This window comes from Lynx rufus, unplaced genomic scaffold (assembly GCF_022079265.1).
Source record: "Lynx rufus isolate CCGP_SWC_20201006 ecotype Redwood Valley unplaced genomic scaffold, mLynRuf1.p SCAF_2, whole genome shotgun sequence".
In the NCBI taxonomy this organism is placed as follows: domain Eukaryota; kingdom Metazoa; phylum Chordata; class Mammalia; order Carnivora; family Felidae; genus Lynx; species Lynx rufus.
The window spans coordinates 37974487-37997280 of record NW_025814834.1 but is presented as its reverse complement, the minus strand read 5'-3'; the positions used below and the strand labels follow the sequence as shown (position 1 = coordinate 37997280).

Genomic DNA, 22794 nt, shown 5'->3' with positions numbered 1-22794 from the left:
AAGGCAGGAACTTAGATGTTGTTAGGCAAGATTTTGTTGCCTTCAACTCATAATATAGTAAATCTAGAAAGCAAAGTTACGTCTTGCAAATCATCCTGCCCCCAACATGCCCCACACCCAGGTACTATTTTAAAAATAGGCCACATTTCAGGGTACCTGGGTGGCTCAGTAGGTTGAGTGTCTGACTTTGGCTCAGGTCATGATCTCACAGTTGGATGGTTTGAGACCCACACTGGGTTTTGCACTGACAGTACAGAGCCTGCTTCGGATTCTGCCTCCCTTTCTGCCCCTCCCCTGCTCACGCGCTCTGAAAAATAAACATTAAAAAAAAAAAAAAACCCACACACATTTCCATACTGTTTCCATTATGGAAACACATTTCCATACTGTTTCCAGTGCATTGAGCCAAAAATCTGCTTTACATTCTTAAATAAAAGTGAAGATACTGGGCTGACCCCACCAAGCAAGGATGCCCTTCCTCACTGTCCATTATGCTCGAATGGCATACCTCCCTTTCCACTGAAGCACACCCTTCTACACACCCTGCCCTCCTCACTTGTGGGTACCCAACAGGAATCCATTTATTATGCTGACGGTTTGAAGCAGTAACTATAACCTCCACAAGAAATGACAAATTGCCCCTTTATGACCAGACCGCAACACATAAAATAGTGTCCACAGCAATCAGTTGTCACCTTTAAAAATTTCCATTACCATAGGGTGCCTAAATGGCTCAGTCCATGACCTCACCATTCATGGGTTCGAGCCTGGAGTGGAGCTGTGTGTGGACAGCTCAGAGCCTGGAGCCTACTTCAGATTGTGTCTCCCTCTCTGCCTTTCAAAAAGAAATAAAAAATATTAAAATTTCATTATCCACATAGTAATATAATTGTAGCAAAGAGAAATGGAAATATACTACATGCAGAAATGTTTTACACACTTGTACCAAATCCTACCCCTACCCCTCTTTGTCTATTGGCTTTCAATTTCTCTTATCTTCTAGGTCACAGAAAAGCTAACACAATTAAGTTTAAACAAATTTTTATTACACAAAGGTTGTCACATAATTGGATATTTCTCTACTTTGTACACAATTATTCTTACTCTCCACAGAAAGGCTGCTTCTTAACTTTTCATCTGGTGATGGCAAGCACTAAAATCCTGATTTTAACAGAATAATAGTAAAAATGCCTCAGTGATTTAAGTTGAAAGCAGTACATTGGTACATGGCTCTTGCATTCGGTTATCAGGAATGTACAAATGTCTTTTTATTCAAAAATACAAAATAAATTATCTGTAGGCATGGACAATGACAGCAGTAAACCATTATATGTTGTCAACTGAAACCAGTAACTGATGGTTATAGTGATTTTCTTAAACATCAGCCAGCCTTTTCTTCAGTCATTTCCTTCAACTGACTTCTCTGAAGTTATTCTTGAGGAGCACTGCCTTGAGCTTCCTCTCACAGTTCATTAACAATGGTAAAGCGCTATTCTAGGAATTAGAACATGCCACCTCCCATACCACCTCCCATTCCTCCCATTCCACCCATTCCAGGGTCCTTCTCTTCCTTAGGAATTTCGGTGACTACAACTTCTGCTGTAGTTAACAGAGAGGCCACTCCAGCAGCATCCAATAAAGCAGTTCTTACAACCTAAGGAAAAAGTTTGATAAAATATTACCTTTATCCTTAGTAAAAAATAAGACTTAACAGAAGATTCTTGAAAGAATTTTTAGAAAATGGCCAACCATTTACCTTAGTTGGATCAATGATTCCCTTTTCTACCATATTCACAAAATCTCCAAGCATAGCATCATAACCAACTTCTGAGGAACTCTGCATAATTTTCTCAACTATCAATGATCCTTCAACACCTGCATTCTTAGCAATGGTCATTGCAGGAATTTTGAGTGATCTCTTAATGATTTCTATACCTAAAGAAAACAAGTTTTAGCAAATTTGGTTTCATTCTTTCTTTTGTAAAAATTACAACACAATTTGATACAGGGAAAACCCAACTGGGAAATTCCACAGGTCAAATCATTCCCCCCCAAGAGATGTGATTTCATCTTTCATCTGTCCTCCGATTATTAGTGTTATTCTTCCTTTGTTATACTGGTAATTGTTTTGTGATTTATTGTTCTATTTGATGGGCAACAATATTATTATAGCAGACTAAAATCACGCTGCAAGTAAACTCATTTGTAAGGCAGTTTTACCAATTTTTTGATCTTCATTAGCTGGAGTTATTGAATCCAAGGCTGGAATGCACCGAAGCAGGGCACAACCCCCTCCCAGAACAATGCCTTCTTCAACAGCAGCTCGGGTAGCATTGAGGGCATCTGTAACTCTGTCTTTTTTTTCATTCACTTCAACATCACTTGTGCCACCAACCTAAGAATAAAAGAATTCCAGTTAGTATGGGCTTCTCTGATTCAAGATGCTGGCTGGCAAGAGTCATTAAAAAGCACTGGATTTTTTTATTTACTTTTGAGAGAGAGCGAGCGAGAGACAGCGAGAGAGAGAGAGACACACACACACGCAGAGGGCATGTGGGAGAGGCGCAGAGTAAGAGGGAGAGAGTCCTAAGCGGGCTCTGCACTGTCAGTACGGAACTGAATGTGGGGCTTGAACTCAAACCGTGAGATCATGATCTGAGCTGAAACCAAGAGTCAGACGCTTAACTGAGCCACCTAGGTGCTCTGCACTGGGTTTACTTAAAAAACAAAAAACACCAAAAAAAAGACCATGTAAAAAAGGTTGCCTACTTGTTAAAAGTGACTGCATGACTAAATAGCTAATAGGTGAGTACAGTGTCCTACATCAGTCCAACGTCAGCCTGATCTTTAACAAAACATCTTGGTTTTAAGGAAAGAATATTCCAACAAAGAAATTTTGTATAATATGTATCTCCATGATGAAGTTATTTCCCCAAACATTTTAGTTACATGGCCCTAGTGGGGAATACCACAGAAACAAAATCATTCTTGAGCTCAGAACCTAGGAAGCTCATTTACAACAACGAATCTTACCTTCAGCACAGCTACTCCATCTGAGAGTTTTGCCAGACGTTCATTCAGTTTTTCCTTTTCATATTCACTAGTTGTGATATCTAACTGTTCAATGATTTCTTGGATACGTTTTTCAATTTGAGCCTTGTCACCTTTTCCTTTTAAGAGCATGGCATCATCTTTGGTCACAATGACTTCTCCAACTTTTCCTAAGTCATGAGGCTGAACATCTTCAAGATTTAGAGTCAACCCTTCTTCTCCGAACACCTACAAAAACATTTAAAAATGAACCACTTGCAGCTTAGTTTTTCACTGTACCAAGTCTGTCAGTAATACATCACATGGGTGTTTTGATGAGAAAAACATCTTACAATACTGTATTTCTTTGAAACATGAGATTTTAAGATTATGACTAGTCCAGAGAAGACTTGATCGAGTTTCCCACTGCATTTCCAACTTCTCAGTTAATCAAATTAACATTAGCTTTATTTGAGGAAAGTATAAACTCAAACAACTCCTCAAAGGTCATATTTTTGGTGGTATCGGGACTGGACCTTAGGCCTAAACTCTTAAATCCTATGTGGTTTCTACAATATTTTATTTTATTAAAAAAATTTTTTTTTACTGTTTTTGAGAGAGAGAGCAAGAGAGAGGGAGGGAAGGGGCAGAGAGAAGAGAGGGAGACACAGAATCTGAAGCAGGCTCCAGGCTCTGAGCTGTCGGCACAGAGCCCGACCCAGGGCTTGAACTCACGAGCCGTATCACGACCTGAGCCGAAGTCGGATGCTTAACTGACTGAGCCACCCAGCCAATATTCTTAGAAACAAATTAGTCTTGGGGTGCCTGGGTGTCTCAGTCAGCTGAGCGTCCGACTTCAGCTCAGGTCATGATCTCGCAGCTTGTGAGTTTGAGCCCCGTGTCGGGCTCTGTGCTGACAGCTCAGAGCCTGGAGCCTGTTTCAGATTCTGTGTCTCCCTCTCTCTCTGTCCCAACCCACTCGCATTCTGTCTCTCTCTCAAAAATAAACATTAAAAACAAAATTAAAAAACAAAAAAACAAATTAGTCAAATAACCCTATTCTTGGGCTAGACTCATGGTAAGTTAGACAGGGGACCTTAGCAGTACTTAATCCAACCTATACCTCCTAAACGTCCAACATAAACACAAATTAATAGTTTAGATAATATCTGACCGTGAAAAATGTAAAATTTACCTGTAATAAACTTCAGACCTGGAAGTATAAAACATTCAGTAAACCAACATCACATTTATTTTACTTACTGCACCACCAGTAGCAATAGCCATATCTTTAAGCTGGTTCTTTCTATTGTCACCAAAACCTGGAGCTTTGACGGCTACAACCTGAAGACCAACTTTCAGCCTGTTAAGAACAGTTAATAAAAATCAGATTTAAATTTAAAAATGCTTATCTAGTTCTTAAGTTCTAAGTACTATGATTACTTAGGAAACATACTTTTTTTATTTTGAGAGAGAGCATGCAAACAGGGGAGGGGCAGAAAGAGAGGGAGAGAATCTGAAGCAGGCTCCAGGCTTCCAGCTGTCAGTGCAGAGCCCAATGGAGGGCTCAAACCCACAAACTGTGAGATCATGACCTGAGCTGAAGTCAGACACTCAACAGATGGAGCCACCCAGGCGCCCCTGGAAACCACACTTTTTACAATTTTTGGCTTTCTTACAACTTTTGGTCAAATTAAGACAGGAAAGGGCAACTTTCCATTCATCCGTATTTGCCAATATCCAATCACCTTCGTAATAAACTGACCTTACTTTCCAGTTAAACTAGACCCAGGAACAAAAATATTATCATAAGCAAAACACCTTTAACTATGACATAGTGATAAATATTTTATAATTTTCAAAAATCAGAAGAGTTAAATTTTAAAATATTTAAATATTAAATTTGGGGATCTAATGAGCATTTACTACTGCTCTATGGGTTCCATTTAGTAGTAATCAAGTTACTACTACAGTTACATTTGAGCAAGCAGTGTTCTTAATCTGGTTCCTTCATAAATGTAAGTATTACCGATAATAACATTAAGCTCACCTGCAATTTTATCAGATACTGAATGCCTGGAATATATAATCAAAGAAATGTCCACTTGAGACCAGATAGTGAAACAGAAGGAATATATGGACACTAAAACAAAACTGGTCTATTAGAGCCAAATAAAAATCAGAGGGGTAAACTCTGATAATATGCCAAGAAAATCAGACACCCAACTTTATAGCTACCAGTAAAATGGCTCAGTGAAACTCTGTAGGTCTATTGTTTTTTTATTTTGGTTTCAAATCCTACAATAAGACTTTTCAGATCCCAAAAAGCAAATCCAAGCTAACAAACATTCCAGGATAAATAAACTCACTCAGAGCTTTTGGGTCAAGCCATGTAACTCTCCTACATACCTGTTTCATTTGTGCATTTCCATTATAATAAAATTGGAAATATTACTTTTAATATACCTCAATTCCAGGATTAGGAGCACATTTTAATGATGTCCTAAGGAGCGCCTAGCTGGCTCAGTTGGAAGAGCATGTAACTCTTGGTCTTGGGGTTGTGAGTTCGAACCCTACGTTGGCTGTAGAGATTACTTATTTTTTTTTAATGCCCTAAGATTCTGTTTATAGCATTAAGCACCTGCCTTAAAGTCAAAAGTAATACATTATAGATTAAATAAAAAAAAATTATGTTAACCTCAACTTATCTTAGATTGAGTAACAATTGATTTCAGCCTATTAATTTTTTAACAGATTATGTAAAATGCTGATAGCTAAATACACTTTGATCTAAGGCTTAGAAAATGATAGTTTACTTCTCATTCAAAATTGTAATTGTGAAAATATTTTTCCAGATAAAAAAACTTAGTCATTTCTTCTAAGCAACTGTAAACGTTCATAATAAAAAATGGACACCATACAAAATTAGGCTATCTTATGAGAAAGTTGCACAAAATACTATGGATTTTCACATAGAACCCATTCAAAGACAAAGAACCATTATAACTGGACCAAGAGTTCATGAAGCACACCTGTATCACACATAACTCTAAATACAAACACAAGTGGTTCAATGTGAGGATACATAATAGAGATTTCAAACATCAATACAAAAAAATTGCCTTTCATCTGAAAATGTAAACCAAACACCACTGCCTATTACCTATTCAGAACAAGTGTACTCAGAGCTTCTCCATCAACATCTTCAGCAATTATGACCAAGGGCTTACGGTGAGCATTGGCAATTTCAAGAGCAGGTACAATGGACTGGACACTAGAAATTTTCTTTTCACTCAACAGAACGTAGGCATCTTGGAATTCACATTTCTGCCCTGCAAAAACAAAAAACATTTTAAATCAATGTTAAAACATTAACAATATTTTGAAATAACTGCAATTTCTTTAAATGAAAAAGCTATAACCCAATTTCAGTACATTTCAAGTGACTACTGAGTTCATGTTTTTCCACTTTCATTTGTCATTTACAGTAACTTTTGGAATACATAAATTTATTTTCTTAGAAGTATGGCCTAATGCTTATAGTTCGACACATGACAAGCTCTATTTTTTTTTATTTACTGACTTGCTCTTACCTTTTGATGTATTAATAAAGTATGGAGAAATATAACCTCGATCAAATTTCATGCCTTCAATAATTTCTAATTCATCATTTAGTGTTTTTCCATCCTATAACAAATCAAACAATTAGTTGTATGAATTTCATTAAAGAAACACAAAAATTTTTAATTATGGACCAGATTAGGAGACCCCATTGATCATAAAGGATCCAGGCAGAACTATGCAAATGCCCCAGGACATCCAACTCCCAATTCTGCAAAAACTTCAAAAATACATATTTGAATTTTTATATTCAATGTGTTATATATATATGCAACACACAGTTTGAATGTTTTATTTGGAAAACTGCTTTGATCACCAGACAACCCATACCAAGCTATCATAAAAAACACACTTGGGGCGCCTGGGTGGCTCAGTTGGTTAAGCGGCCGACTTCGGCTCAGGTCATGATCTCACGGTCTGTGAGTTCGAGCCCCACATCGGGCTCTACGCTGACAGCTCAGAGCCTGGCGCCTGTTTCAGATTCCGTGTCTCCCTCTCTCTGACCCTCCCCCATTCATGCTCTGTCTCTGTCTCAAAAATAAACAAACATCAAAAAAAAAAAAAATCACACTTGCCTTTACTGTGATGACACCTTTCCTTCCAACCTTTTTCATTGCATCAGAAATGATGTTGCCAATTTCTTTATCTCCATTTGCAGAAATGGTAGCAACCTAAAACAATCAAGTTACTCTTCCAAATTAAAAAGTTAAGGCCAGTGTTCTCAATCAACTCCCTTTCCTTTTCCTAGTAACTTCCAAATTGATAGTGTGTGTGGGAGATACAGTCTAACAGTTCTAAGGAAGTGTTGGTTCTGTTTTCAATTATCATTTGGCTACATTGTTTTTAAAAGATATGACAAACATACAACTACTCTTAAAAAAAAAAGACTCCCCCCACACCCCGAAAAAAAGTGATAATATTCTAACATGACAAAAACTATGTACCTTTTGACAAATGACTAAAGAACGTTTTCCATACAAAAAAAATGAGTTTTACTCAGAGCCATGTAGAACTAAAGTGACAGCCCACTAAGACTCCAGCTATGGTCACTGCATTATTTTCAAATGTTATTTGGCAGTAAGAAAAATGCTTTCAATGTTAGTGACTGGTTAGTGTTGTTATTCTAACACTGGTATGTGATTAACGGAATAAAATCACATGTTTATTGTAAAATATGACAACTCCTTACCTGAGCAATTTCTTCAGGGGTTGTCACAGGTTTAGACTGCTTCTTAAGTTCAGCAATTACAGCATCAACAGCTAACATCACACCTGATTTAAGAATAAATGCCATTAACAATGCTTATTCTCTCATGGTTCCTTGTCAAGTAAAAATTCCAATTCATATTAAATGCTTTAATGTGTTAATACAGCCTAAACAATACTGTGCTGGCACTTCTCCTAATCACATGGAGTTGGATGGTGCACACTCAAACAGGAAGTCTGATAAATGAAGAACCAGGTCAAAATTATTCTGAAAACTGTACTAAAGAAAAAAAAACTATGGTGTATAATTTCAAGAATCTCACCATTCAACTCATTCTGTGTAAACTATTCCCAGTCCAATCATGTTGCATGTTTCCAACAGGGTCACCCAACATATCTCTCAATTGAAAATAAGGGATTATGCCCCTACAGGTTGTTTTTAATTTTGAGAGAGAATCCCAAGTAGGCTCTGCAGTGTCAGCAGAGCCCGACTTGGGGCTTGATCTCACAAACTGTGAGCCAAAACCAAGAGTCAGATGCTTAACCGACTGAGCCACCCAGGACCTCTATACCCCTACAGGTTTTAATATCTGAAATCTCCTCCTTTAATATGTAATTATAAATAAAATATTTAATAGTCAACGGCAGCACAGTATGGATTTATGAGAACCTCATTTTGTTCAACTGGGATGAGTGCTGGCTCTTCCCTTTATTTTGATAAAGGGTAACTTCAAGAAATAAATCCAAAGAAAGGCATGTAGTAATCACTTTTTCAGGGAAGTAATTTTAATAAACTCAATTAACATTTGTCCATGATTTATATTCAAACTGCTTTTAATGAAACATTTATTTGTACCTTAAACACTGAAATAGATGGGATGCTGATACATCAGTGTGCTGGGATGCCAATTCTGACAAAATTGTTAATGGCACCCCACTTTACTCTCAAATCTTCTCTAATTTGGACAGTAACACACCCTATAGATAAGCAGCAGTTACATTTTCTTTTTTTTTTTTTTAATTTTTTTTTTTAACGTTTATTTATTTTTGAGACAAAGAGAGACAGAGCATGAACAGGGAGGGTCAGAGAGAGAGAGGGAGACACAGAATCTGAAACAGGCTCCAGGCTCTGAGCTGTCAGCACAGAGTCCGACGTGGGGCTCGAACTCACAGACCGTGAGATCATGACCTAAGCCGAAGTCGGATGCTTAACCAACCAAGCCACCCAGGCGCCCCAGCAGTTACATTTTCAAGATACAAAAAATCAAGTTTTAGTACACAGCTAATTAACAGCAGTGACAGGACTTAAGTTTGTATCACCATGAAGCTCATGCTAAGGAGATCTTTAAATGGTGGCCTAGTTTCCCAAAGCAAGCAATAATGAACAAAATGAAGACCAATAATGCATTATGTGCTGTTAATAGGCAAAAACAAAACAAAACAAAATCCTGCTTTTATGTATACACACACACTAAATTTGACGTCCTGGATGAATGATATAGTTTGTTTAGCCCTACTCTGTAAAATAGCAAAACTGTTTAATACTCTTTCCCTGCTCTAATCCCCACAAGTTTACTATCTTCAAGGTATACAGAACATGCTGTATCTTCCACCAAACTGTTCCTTTGGGTGGCGGGGGGAAGAGGGGGTTTGGGGGGTCTCTAGACACAGGGAAGGGAAGGACAACAAAGAATGTCTTAGTCCTATTTCTCTCAATGCCTAGCATAGTACCCATCACATAAGCCAGGCATCCAATTGCTATTTGCTGAAGAAAAACTCCATGTAAGATTGTTTTTAAGAGAAAGGAGAAATAAGAATCAACTTTCTAAGACACTTCAAAACACTGTGGTGACAATGAAGACATTCCTACCTCTCCTGATTTCCACTGGATTAGCACCTTTGCTAATCTTCTCGAAGCCTTCCTTGGCAATAGAGCGTGCCAGGACAGTAGCAGTAGTGGTGCCATCTCCAGCCTCTTCATTTGTGTTATTGGCAACGTCTTGAACAAGTTTAGCGCCAATATTTTTATATTTATCTTTTAAATCAATTGACTTTGCAACAGTCACACCGTCTTTTGTTACTTTGGGACTGCCCCAACTCTGTTCAATAATCACTGTTCTTCCCTAGAATTGCAGAGAAAAAAAAAAGTGACAGAATCACATACTCTCTAAGTACTATTCAGCGTAAAACAGGAACTTTTAATAAAAAAGTAGTTACTTGAAAGCCTCAACACAAACTGTCATTATTTAATCAGATCTGCAGCATGTAATTTCAAAGGCAGGTTCATCAGTGTTCTTAGGTTACAGACAAAATGACCTCTCTGTTGCCAAGTGTATAACTTTGGATGATCTTTTATGGAAGATATAGATCCTAGACTGAAAGATGTTATCTCATAAAAAAACAAAAACACAAGATAAACCAAATCAATTTGGTAGATAATAAAATGTCAGAATACTCTTCACATAATTTATAGTTTTGTCTGGTGCCTGCTGTCTTTGAAAATAATGTGAAACTTATTTTTAAACTTGCTTTAAAATTTAGTTACTAAAATACTAGCAGCAAGACACATACAGTTCACTCTTCCAAGGCTGGTTCAATGTTAAATCTCAAACACAGTACAAACAGTACTGGCAGCTTCTAGATTTGAATTAAAGGTGCTACTTGTGAGGCAGGCAAATGCCATATTTTATATAGTACATATGACTACTTTGATACTGGAACCGTTAACCTGAAATCACGCATCACTACACTTGTGCATCATCTTCAAAAGCCTCAAGTTATGTTTTTACTCCTCACCAACCTCTTTAAGTTAAAGAAGATTTAACATTTTAAATGTGCTTTGGAAGACAATGAACAGCAGAAAAGTAAAACTAGTACCTACAAACACATACTTGAGGTATTACTGGAGCTAAGTTACACACTAACGTCAATATTTGATACTAACTACTGGGAAAAAATCCAAAACTTAAGCAGGCAAGCAAAATTAATTCTACTTTCCGTTTAGGAACCCACCTTGAGTTGTGAGTTACCACTGGATTACATCACACATCATATGAAATAAAGTTTCCCGAATTTGAAAAAAAAATTTAAGCTTTAAGACCGTTAAATCAAGTTAAAAAAAAAAAAGATTAAGCGGTAATTTGGAACTCTTTTATGTAAACTGGGATTTCTCAACAATGGAGACTAAAGTATTTACTGTCTATGTGACATCATTAAAATATTATTCCTTAATTCAGAATGCTATAAATTATAACACAATAAAATAAAAATATTGATACCTTTGGCCCCATAGTAACAGCTACAGCATCAGCTAAAAGGTCTACACCTTGAAGCATTAAGGCTCGGGCATCTGCACCAAATTTGACATCTTTGGCATAGGCCCGAGTAAGATGAGGAGCCAGTGCCCTGGACACTGGCCTAATTTGGCGAAGTACTGCGGGTAATCGAAGCATTTCTGTTGGGGGGAAAACAATCAGATTATCAGTACATTTATACTAGCACTATCCGTGGTGCATTACAGCACAGCACAAACATGACACCTGTACACCACAAAACAAGAAATGTTAGATATAAGCTGTATTGATCCCTGCCCTACACGCGGCCCACGTTAACATAGGTTCAAACACCAGCTACTAACGCAAGCTTGAAGAGGCCGCTCCCACGCCTAACCTAGAGAACTAGCACGAAGTACACCATGTCAGTGAATCCCCACGGCCACCTACCCCAGCCGCTAAAAACGAGTTAATCTTTCACCGCTAAAATAGCCTCCTGGGCAAATCCACTCCAAAAGTGCTCCTAAAAAAACCAAATCTGCAGGAAGGGGTAAATTACAAACCAGAATGACCAAGGGAAAAAAAATATTCCGGACGGTGCAAAAATCCGTTTAGTAACAGGAGTCTTTGTATCTACTCAGGGCTACTGTATCAAACTATCCGCAGGGCCGCGATGCTGGGGGCCAAGGCCCGGCTCTCTACGCCCAACCCCACGTGTCTGTTTTTAGGACGCCCTCAGCAAGGTCAAGGGTGGAGATGCCGTACCCCAGCTGCCCACGGGGCCAAAAGCGGTTCCCAGGCGGCTGCGACCACCCTCCCGGGGGCCCTACAGTCGATCAGGACAGGGCTGCAACGAGAGTCCACGTGAATATACGCCCCCGATTGCATACAAACTACCGGGCAAGCCCTCCCCCCTGCGCCCTGCCCGGGCCAGCAATCCACGCCGCACGTGATGGACACCGACATGGACCCGTAAGGCCTGGCCCGGCGGGTCCGGGCCTGCGGCGCCGTAGGGAAGCCCTGGCTCTCCCCTTGCGGCTCAATCAGGCAGGACCGCAGCGGACGGGGAAAGGCCCGGCTCCCAGGCGTCTGGGAGAGGCGGCGCGGGGCGGCCGTATACCTGCGGGGCAGCGGCAGGGCGTGCGGACGATGAGGCAGGCCGTCGGAGGCGAGTGAGGGACAGAGTGCACGGCGCACACGGCAAAGAGCCCGTGTCCCCTCCCTCCGCCGCTTCCCCCCGCCCCGCGGCACCGCGTGCGCGGGCTGCGCCCACCCCTTCCCCTCCACCGGGGCCCCGCAATCGGCAGTCGCCGCACCCAGCTCCGCCCCTTCCTACCCGCGCAGGGCCAGGCAAGTGAGCTCAGCCCTCCCAGTCCGGCTTAGGCTAGTTCCCGGGCTGTACTCGGTTCGAGAACTTTCCGGGAAGCGCTGCGCTCTCTGTGGGTCAAGGTTCAGAACGCGTCATTTCCGGGAGAGGGGCGAAGAGCTAGTACTTTCACCCCGGCAGGCGGCCTAGAAAAGCCTAGAAAGAACTCCTCTCTTCTTCCGCCTCCCCGTCTTCGCGTCAGTGGCCGGCGCACAACTCTCGGGACGAATCGCGCGGCGCGCTGGTGCAGCCACCCTCCCTTGCGGGGAGGAGCGGGGGGCGGGAGCAAGCGCGCCTGCGCGTTGGGAGGCCTTTTCCCACGTTCACGTGGCCCGGGGGTCGGACTGCGGGTCTCCTTGCGGCGGCGGCGGCAGCTCCAGAGCAGAGTAGGAACTGCGGTGTCCAGAGTCATGGTGAGTCTCGCGTGGCCTGGAGGACGAAGAGGACTTCTCTGCCTATAGCGCTCGGGTACCCGGGTGCTTCTTTGCAGGCCTACCGGGAGGGGTAGGGGTCACTCAGTGACCCGCGCCCGCAGTAACCCTGGAGAGGCGAGGCCCACTAACCCCTTTTATTTGCCAAGGGCTCTGCACGCGTGTACCCCGCATGCTTGTGGGCCTGGGGGCGGGAACCCGGACTCACGCGCAGCTGCGGACCCACTTCTGCGAAATCTTTGTGGGTGTGTAGTATCTTGAAAAGCGTGGCTCCAGGCAAAGGGGTTGACTTGAGTTCTGTGAAATTTTCCAGAACAATTGAGGTAGGAAAATATTTGACCTTGGGATAAACTAGGGTTACTCTTAAAGCTGTCTGCTGACCGGAGAAGCAGCAACGACCCTCCTAACACACACGGAATGGAAATTAAACTCGGCAGGTAGAGCAAAACATTCAAATGGTTTTCTTGAACGAATAATTGGAGTTTTGGCGTTAATTTTGAAAGCCACACGTGCTTTTTGATGTGTAACGCGTCGAACATAATCACGTACTGCTTTTGTTTTTAAACTTTATACTCCTTTTTTTACAGGCAGGACAAGCGTTTAGGAAGTTTCTTCCTCTCTTTGACCGAGTTTTAGTTGAAAGGAGTGCAGCCGAAACTGTAACCAAAGGAGGCATTATGCTTCCAGAAAAATCGCAAGGAAAAGTTTTGCAGGCAACAGTAGTAGCTGTTGGATCAGGCTCTAAAGGAAAGGTAAATGGGGCTAAAGTGCAACTAGATTTGTATGGAGGAGAAAAAAGAAATTCTTGGTGGTTATTAAAGGTAGTCTCTTATTAAATAGCTTTGTGTTTTCTTCAAGATTGTTCCCTAATTCAGTCATGTCTGATATGCCGCTTTTAACGAAAATGATTATGTAAAATAAAGTTGCTTATTTTGTAGGATGGAAGAGTTCCAGAGTATTAAAATCAGTAGCCATTTGGTAGCTGAGTATGACCAGTGTTTTCTTTAAATTCTAAATTTTGATTAAAACAAAAAATTCCTCAAGATGATCTGTGGGTTCTTTGACTAGTTGAGGGGAAATTTAAACTCTCAATCTAACCTCTAACGCTGTAATTGCCCTAATCTTTTTAACCATTTTTGGCCTTAGTTGGCATACTTTCGAAAAGAACTGGTTGGATCTAGCCTTAATAGTCATTCTCCAGTAACAGGTTAGACCTCAGACCTGAAAGTCAGCCAGAATACACAATGAATGCCTTTGGGGTCAAATACATTAATTGCATTCATTGTTCCAGTTGCCCCTAAGAAAGCTCTAGGAACAGCTGTCCCAGAGTCAGGAATAGGAAGTCTCTGGGGAGTGGGCACTATGCTGCAGTCTCTTCTTAAATTTTTACTTTAATGAAAAGGATATTGAGTCACAAAAGAAGTATATGTTCCAAATTCTGGAAACTCCTCTTGAATTTTTGTGTTGGAAGAAGTTAAAACATGACATCTGTATATCTGGTCTTAAAAACTGATTTATATAGTCTAGAAGTTAATATTTAATAGTTAAAAAATTAGTTTAAGTTAGCTTTCCAGTATAACTCGTTGAACTTTACACTGAAAGCAGGTTTTGGTGTAAGCTCCAGGTATGCATTATTTCAAAGTGTAATTCTACAGTGATATTTTTGAGTGAACTACGATTATACTGTAAATCATATCACTTGGCCACTAAGTCCTTTTTTAACACTTGATTTGAATGAGCACATTTGATTAATAAAAGTTAGGTGTAAGTTTTTGGTGATCTAGATGTCTTTACTAATAAATATCCTTATTTTCTTAAGGGTGGAGAGATCCAACCAGTCAGTGTGAAAGTTGGAGATAAAGTTCTTCTCCCAGAATATGGAGGCACCAAAGTAGTTCTAGATGACAAGGTGTGTAAATTTAATATTTCCTATAAGTTAAGTATTTGTTATTAGTTTTCTTAACTAATGGTTTTCTTTATTTGCAGGATTATTTCTTATTTAGAGATGGTGACATTCTCGGAAAGTATGTAGACTGAAATAAATCATTATTGAAATGGCATGAAGTGAAGCTGCCCATTCCAGTGAAGTTGTGAAATCTTTCATCATGTAAATAATTTTCATGTCTCTCTTTTATAATAAACTAATGGTATCCAAACTAATGATATCCAGTGTCTCTAAAATTTAGTTATAGTGTATTGATCTAAATATTACCAAATAAAAATGCATAAATGAGTGGTTAATCTTTATTTGGTGATTTAAGATTTTTTAGGGTTCTCCAGTATGTTTTTTTCTCCCCAAGTAACTTACAGAGAATTCTGGGAAATATGCACTCTAGCTTTCACATTGAATTTAGATTACAGAAATTACGCTAATACAGGGGCACCTGTGTGCCTCATTTGGTTAAGCATCCAACTTCAGCTCCAGTCATCTCATGGTTCTTGAGTTCAAGCCCTGCATCTGGCTGTCTGCTGTCAGATCCCGATTGAGATCCCCTGTCCCCTTCTCTCAGCTCCTCCCCTGCTCGCACTCACTCTCAAAAATAATAAAAAAAATTATGCTGACACAAAACCATGGATTTACACTTATGTTTTAAAAAATAGCAATATTCAGGGGTGCCTGGGTGGCTAGGTCGGTTAAGCATCTGACTTTGGCTCAGGTCATAATCTCACGGTTGGTGAGTTCTATACAGAAGGCTCAGCCTGGAACCTGCTTCAGATTCTGTCTCCCTCTTTCTGCTCCTCCGCTGCTCACACTGTCTCTCCCTCTCTTTCAAAAATAAGTGAACATGGGGCGCCTGGGTGGCGCAGTCGGTTAAGCGTCCGACTTCAGCCAGGTCACGATCTCACGGTCCGTGAGTTCGAGCCCCGCATCAGGCTCTGGGCTGATGGCTCGGAGCCTGGAGCCTGTTTCCGATTCTGTGTCTCCCTGCCCCTCCCCCGTTCATGCTCTGTCTCTCTCTGTCCCAAAAATAAATAAACGTTGAAAAAAAAATTAAAAAAAAAACAAAAATAAGTGAACATTAAAAATTTTTTAAGGTATCATTCTAATTTCATATATAACAAGCTTTTATTAAAGTATACTTTATCATTTATAGAATCTAGTGTTTAAATGTCTTGTTTCTGAAGTATTTAGAGAAACTTAGTGAACATTTCCAGTTTTTAAAACTTTGTACTATTATTTGCTTTGAAAAAAGTCCATGGCAAGGTTTTATGGCTACCGTTGGTTGAGTGCTTTTTATGTGTCAGGTGCTGTGTGATAGTGTTTATAGCCAAGGCCTCAGGAGCATTTTTCTGGGTACTGGCTACTGTTGTGGGTACTTGGTGTGTATCAATTGGTGTGATCTTTCAACAATGCTGTGAGCTAGGTACTATCCTGCATCTGGAGGAAGGTAAGGCGCACGCACACGGGTTAAGTAATAACCAAGCACGCTCCATAGGAAGTGGCAAAGCCAGGATTTGGACATAATCAGTCCATCTCCAGATGCTGCTGACCAGAACTTCACCTGTGGCTGTTTTTGTCGGATAACTAAGCACTTGACATACATTATTTAAATTCTGCTTGATAAACCACTGTGGTATCAGGGTTGGGTGGTACTTGAGTGCTAATTATTGGTATTTAGTATATAATTTGTTGAATTTAACAAATAGGAAACAGCTGAACAAATAGCTTGATTTTTTTTTTTTTTTTTTTTTTTTTTTTTTTTTTTTTTTTTTTTTAGTAATAGCAGCTAGGGAAGGTTAAGGTTGGAACCCAAACAGTCCTACCCCAAACTTGATTACCAACTCCTAAACTTTACCTCTCAGACCAGCTGTTCTTGGTGGTCAAATTTATTTTCTAGATCAGTCTGTGATTTTTTTTTTTTTTTAATTTTGAGAGAGACAGACAATGCGAGTGGGTTAGGGGGCAGAGAGAGGGAGACACAGAAGTAGAAGCAGGCTCCAGGCTCTGAACTGTCAGCACAGAGCCCGAAGCGGGGCTCGAACTCATGAGCTGTGAGATCATGACCTGAGCCGAAGCCGGACGCTCAACCGACTGAGCCACCCTGGCATCCCAGTGATCATGTTTTAAAGATATGCCCTATATTTGTCTTGTGGAATTGAAAGCTAACTGAAATTGTAAATGGCATGCAATAATGGTGTCAACTTTTGGTAATGTCCTCATCGGGCAAGTATGAATATTTACATTAATGTAAGTGTCATTGGTATACTAAGGCTTAATTTTTGTCATACTAAGATAAAAATTATGATTAAAAGCTCTATTTACAGTATCGGAGCGGGTCATCAGTGTCCTACTGTGCCCTAGGCACAGCTAGATAATGTGCTTTGCTCTTAAAACCTTGTTGAGCACAGATGTCCTGGTTTTACCAATGACAAAACTGACTCAGAGAAGATGAGGAAACTTGTTCAAGGCTACCTGGCTGGTAAATAGTAGAGTTAGGAATCCAGTCCAGAGGCCATGGCTTTACCATTTCCAAATTCTGTTTTTTGAACACCCAAGCGAATGAGTTTTGAGATCCCAAGGTGATAATTTCCAAACCTTGGTTCATTCTTAGAATTACCTGGTGTATTTAAAATTTCAGGGCTCCATAGGGGCTCCCGGGTGGCTCAGTCAGTAGGTGTCTGACTTCGCCTCGGGTCATGATCTCACCGTCCTTGAGTTCAAAAGCCCCACATTGGGCTCTCTGCTGACAGCTTAGAGCCTGGAGCCTGCTTCAGATTCTGTGTCTCCCTCTCTCTTTGCCCCTTCCCCCACTCACACTCTCTCAAAAAAATATTTTTTAAAAAAATTTCAGGGCTCCATTTATAACCTGATTTAGAAGGATGGGGGAATTTTTTTGTATCCTGGAAGTAGTCCCATAATGCTTCTCTAGCAGAATGGCTTTAAAAAAAAAATAATTTTAGGTTGTGAGATTATATTGGGAATTAAAAGGGAAAAGGATTTTGGCATGAGAAATTTGGGGTGAAAATAATGGTGTTGAGGGTGGGGAACTGTGTTTCACAATAATATGTTGTCATTTACCCTTTGATCAAACAAAAATAGTGAAGAATTAAAGTAGGTAAAATTCCAACGGGAATTTTTGTGATAATGCTATTCTTGAGCATTTCCAGGCACTGTTCTAGGCATTTAACATAATCTGGTTTAACTGCATGTAATCCTAGCAGCCCTGTGAGGCAGATACTCCTTTCCTCATAGGTGAAAGAATAACTTGCTCAGGTTGACACCATTTTTTAAAAAAAATTTTAATGTTTATTTATTTTAGAGAGAGAGAGACAGTGTGAGCAGGGGAGGGGCAGAGTGAGAGGGAGACACAGATTCTGAAGCAGGCTCTGGGCCCTGAGCTGTCAGCACAGAGCCCAATGCAGGGCTTGAACTCATGAACCGTTAGATTGTGACCTGAGCTGAAGTCAGCCACTTAACCGGCTGAGCCACCCAGGCGCTCCAGGTGACACCAATTTTAAGTCATAGTTTGGGATTGAACTCAGATTTGTTTGACTTAAAAGCATGGCTTAAACTATTCTCCACAAAAATTTTGGGAAATTGATAATAAAATTCCCAGGGAGCTATTGTGTTGTATGAGCATTACCATTAAGATTGTTTTCCCTCCTATTAGGTAGAAAATGTATGTTTTACAAAGATTTTTATTTAAAAAGTTGGGATTATAAGATTTCATTTCTATTTTATTGTTCTATTTATGTAAGAACACAACATGAGATTTACCTTAACAGATTTTTAACTTACAATACAGTATTTTTAATTATAGGCATAGGGTTGTACAGCACATCTCTAGGACTTTTTCGTCTTGCTTATCTGGATCATTATGTCTTGATTAGCAGTTCCCCATTTCCCTCCTCTCCCTAGTTCTTGGCAACCACCATTCTACTCTGCTTCTATGAGTGACTATTTTAGATAAGTCATAAATGGAATCATGTAGTATTTGTCGTGTGTTTGAATATTTCACTTATAATGTCCTCAAGGTTTAGTCATGTCACATTGCAGTATTTCCTTGTTTAAAGCTGAATAATATCCCATTGTATCTATATGCCATATTTATCCATTCTTCTAGTGGATGAACATTTAGGTTGTTTCCACATCTTAGCTCTTGTGAATCGTGCTGCAATTATGGAAGTGCTACCATCTCTTAGAGATTCTGATTTCAATTCTTTTGGACAAATACACAGAAGTGGGATTGCTAGATAACTACAGTATTTGTTTTTAAAGACTTTTTTTTTTTTTTTTTTAAGTAATCTCTATACCCAACACGGGGCTCCAACTCACAACTCCAAGATCAACAGTCCCATGTTCCTTGGGGTGCCTGGGTGGCTCAGTTGGTTAAGCATCCGACTTCAACTCAGGTCATAATCTCATGGTTCGTGAGTTCAAGCCCCACATCGTGCTCTGTGCTGACAGCTCCGAGCCTGGAGCCTGTTTCAGATTCTGTGTCTCCCTCTCTCTGCCCCTTCCCCACTTGCTCTCTCTCTCTCTCAAAAATAAACATTAAAAAAAGGGGAAAAAAAGAGTCACATGTTCTACTGACTGAGCCAGCCAGGTGCCCCCCTATTTTTTTAAAGCTTATTTATTTATTTCTTTTGAAGGGTAGGGGTACCAGCAGGGGAGGGACAGAGGAAGAGGGAGAGAGAATCCCAAACAAGCTCCATGCTGTCAGCGCAGAGGCCAACATGGGGCTTGATCTCACAAACCATGAGACCATGACCTGAGCTAAGATCAAGAGTTGGATGCTTAGCTGACTGACCCACCCAGGCACCCACCTCTGCATCTTTTTTTTTAAGCTTATTCATTTTGAGAGAGAATTCCAAGCAGGCTCCGCAGTGTCTGTGCAGAGCCCAGTTGAACTCATGAATTGTGAGATCATGACCTAAGCCCAAATCGAGAGTCGGCTTAACAGACTGAGACACCCAGGCATCCCTCTATTGTTAATTTTTTTAAGGAACTTCTATACTGTTTTGCATAGTGGCTGCACCATTTTACATTACTACCAACCAACATGGATCATAAGGTTTTATATATTGGAGGTACTAACTTGTTATATTTGTCCTAATTTGATGTGCAGGTTTTTGTAGCTACTCAAATCTCATTCTTGTAGTTTTTTCTTTTGAACATTTAATCCATAATTTATTTACTGTAGGGTCTATGTATCTGACTTTTATTTTGTAAGTAATGACTAGCTTGTCTCAGCTTTATTATTTGTTTTTACCCACCACCACTCCCCACCTTGAAGTTTGAGGTAACATCTTTATTATACATTAAATCTTTAAGTCTATTCCTGGGTTTTATAGGATTGTCCCATTGATTTCTCTATTCTACCACATTGTATTCAATATAAATATAAACAAACTTTTGTATTCAAGTTTGATATTTGATAAGACAAGTCTTCTCTGTACTCTTTCAACAATGCACAAACTGGTTATGAACACTTTTAACCTTCTTGATAAGGACTGCCAGATTGCTCTCCAGAGTGATACCAAATCATGTCTCTTCCAGCAAGTTAATTGCTGTTTTCACTGCACCCACAACAAAATAGAGTTTTGAACTTCTGATTAAAAAAGATTTTTTTTTTAATGTTTATCTTTGAGAGAGAGCAAGCGAGTGGGGGAGGTGCAGAGAGAGAGGGAGACACAGAATTGGAAGCAGGCTCCAGGATCTGAGCTGTCAGCACAGAGCCCTTTGCGGGGCTCAAACTCACGAACCCTAAGATCATGACCTGAGCTGAAGTCAGTCGCTTAACAAACTGAGCCACCCAGGTGCCCCATTAAAAAAAAAAAAAATTTGTTTTTAATGTTTTGATTTATTTATGTGGAGACTGTTTACATGGTTTCTTTTGCCATTAAGCAACTTTAAAGAGAAAGCCTAATCAAATCTAAGCTCTGATCCTATGTTGCTTACATACTAGTTATGCGACATGTGACAAATCACATAGCTCCTCTTAGTTTAAGAATTAATTGTAAAAGGAGGGCACCAGACATTCCTTAACATTTTGAGTCAGGCCTCTTACTTTTTTTTTTCTTACATTATTTAAAAGTAGATAACATTCATGTAGTTAAAAATTCAAAAGGATATATACTGAAAAGATACACAGTGAAAAATATCCTTCCCTTCCCTGTCCCCCAGCCACACAGTTCCATCCTTAGAGGTACCTAGTGTTACGATTTATATTTTGAGGGATATTTTATGTATACATTGTGTGTGTGTGTGTGTGTGTGTGTGTGTGTGTATGCATGCAAGGACATGCATACATACATGTCATGTATGTGAAATATCTTTTTTTTTTTCAAGAAATAACATTCCATATATACCATTTGGCACCTTTTTTGTATTAACAAATTGGAATTAATCTATAAAGTACATAAGGAGTTTCTTAAAATTCTCATTATAGCCATATAATGTTCTATTATATGGATGAGCCATAATTTAAGCATTCTCCACTGATGAATATTTATTTATTTATAAATGTTTATTTTTGTGAGAGAAGGGACATAATCCCAATCATCACAGAGCCTGACACAGGGCTCGAACCCATGAATCAAGAGATCATGACCTGAGCTGAAATCAAGAGTCAGGTGCTTAATTGACTGAACCACCCAGGTGCCCCTCCACTGATGGATATTTAAATTCTAGTCTTATGCTATTAGAAACACTTCTGCACTGAATAAAATTTTTGCATACATTATTTTGCACATGTGAACAAGTATATTTTTAAGACAAATTCCTAGACATGTAATTGCTATGTCAAAGGGTATGTGGATTTTGATCATATATGTTGTATACACATGCATGTCTCCAAGTTGCCCTTCATAGAAGTTCTATCAATTAACAGCCTAACAGCAATGTATGAGACTGATTTCTTCCCACTCTCAATAATACAGGATGTTATAAAGGTTTTATTTTGCCATTCTTAAAATTTTACTTTTATCATTATGAATGAGGATGAGCATCTTGTGTTTGACAGCCATCTTTATTTTCTTTACCATTAACTGACAGTGCCTACTGACTGTTAATATCTTCTGCCCATCATTCTAATGGATGACTGGTCTTTTATGGTTTGTGTGATATGTTTATTTATTAGTGAAATTGGTTCTTTATAATTTTGGCTTTGATTTTGTTATTGTTTTTTGAACTTGCAGGAAGTCATTTTGGTATTGCTGAATTCATGGCTTCTGGGTATTATGTCAAACTGAAAAATCTTCTCCAATACTTACATGTTCTTCCATAGGTGCTTTTATAGTTTTTGTTTTAATTTCAATGTTAGCTTAATCTGGAGATTTTCCTATTATAAAACATAATTTACAGATTAAGCCCAGTTCTTTAAGACATGTTAAAATTTATCCCAAGTCTTGCAAAATGGTCTTTCCGTATCATTTAGCCTAGAGACTTGATTTGGAAAAAGCATCAATGGGTTACTTATCTGACTTGAGTGTCAGTTCAAAAAGGCCAGTTTGTTCCTTTTAAGTTGTTCATTTTGTTGAACAAGTTCCAGGCACTACTGGAGATACAGGAATGAATACAATTCAGGAGGGAGAAATAAACAACTAAATTAATAGCATAATTTCATTTTATTTTTTTATTTTATTTTTTTTCTTAAGTTTATTTACTTTGAGAGACAGAGAACACCTATGCACGTGTGCACAAACAGGGAAGGGGCAGAGAGAGAGAGGGAGAGAATCCCAAGAAGGCTTCGTGCTGTCAGCACAGAGCCCCATGCAGGGCTCAAACCCATGAGATCATGGCCTCAGCTGAAAAAAAAGAGTTGGATGCTTAACCAACTGAGCCACCCAGGCATTCCTATTTATTTATTTTTGAAGTAAACTCAGGGCACCTGGGTGGCTCAGTAGGTTGAGCGTCCAACTTCAG

At 39.6% G+C, this 22794-nt stretch overlaps 2 protein-coding genes across 3 annotated transcripts in view; one reads left to right on the top strand and one right to left on the bottom strand.

Moving 5' to 3' along the window:
- Window positions 1–1024: 1024 nt before the first annotated feature.
- Window positions 1025–12599, bottom strand: HSPD1 (heat shock protein family D (Hsp60) member 1). 2 transcript variants are annotated; one of them, XM_047083062.1, is made up of 12 exons: window positions 12466–12599; window positions 11136–11311; window positions 9728–9980; window positions 7841–7923; window positions 7227–7322; window positions 6624–6717; window positions 6194–6362; window positions 4294–4393; window positions 3034–3279; window positions 2221–2395; window positions 1757–1935; window positions 1025–1654 (listed from the first exon to the last, which is right to left on the bottom strand). In XM_047083062.1, the coding sequence occupies exons 2-12, from the start codon at window positions 11307–11309 to the stop codon at window positions 1502–1504; spliced, it is 1722 nt and encodes a 573-aa protein (XP_046939018.1). In that variant the 5' UTR covers window positions 11310–11311; window positions 12466–12599; the 3' UTR covers window positions 1025–1501. The 2 variants fall into 2 exon arrangements, with proteins under 2 accessions (XP_046939018.1, XP_046939017.1); XM_047083061.1 differs by lacking the exon at window positions 12466–12599 and adding an exon at window positions 12250–12345.
- A 226-nt stretch (window positions 12600–12825) lies between these two features.
- Window positions 12826–22794, top strand: part of MOB4 (MOB family member 4, phocein) — a 44985-nt gene continuing 35016 nt past the window's right edge. Inside the window, exons 1-2 of the mRNA XM_047083064.1 lie at window positions 12826–12908; window positions 13514–13678. Of these exons, the coding sequence (XP_046939020.1) occupies window positions 12906–12908; window positions 13514–13678 (168 nt within the window). The 5' untranslated portion in view covers window positions 12826–12905. The remainder of the gene's footprint in view (window positions 12909–13513; window positions 13679–22794) is intronic.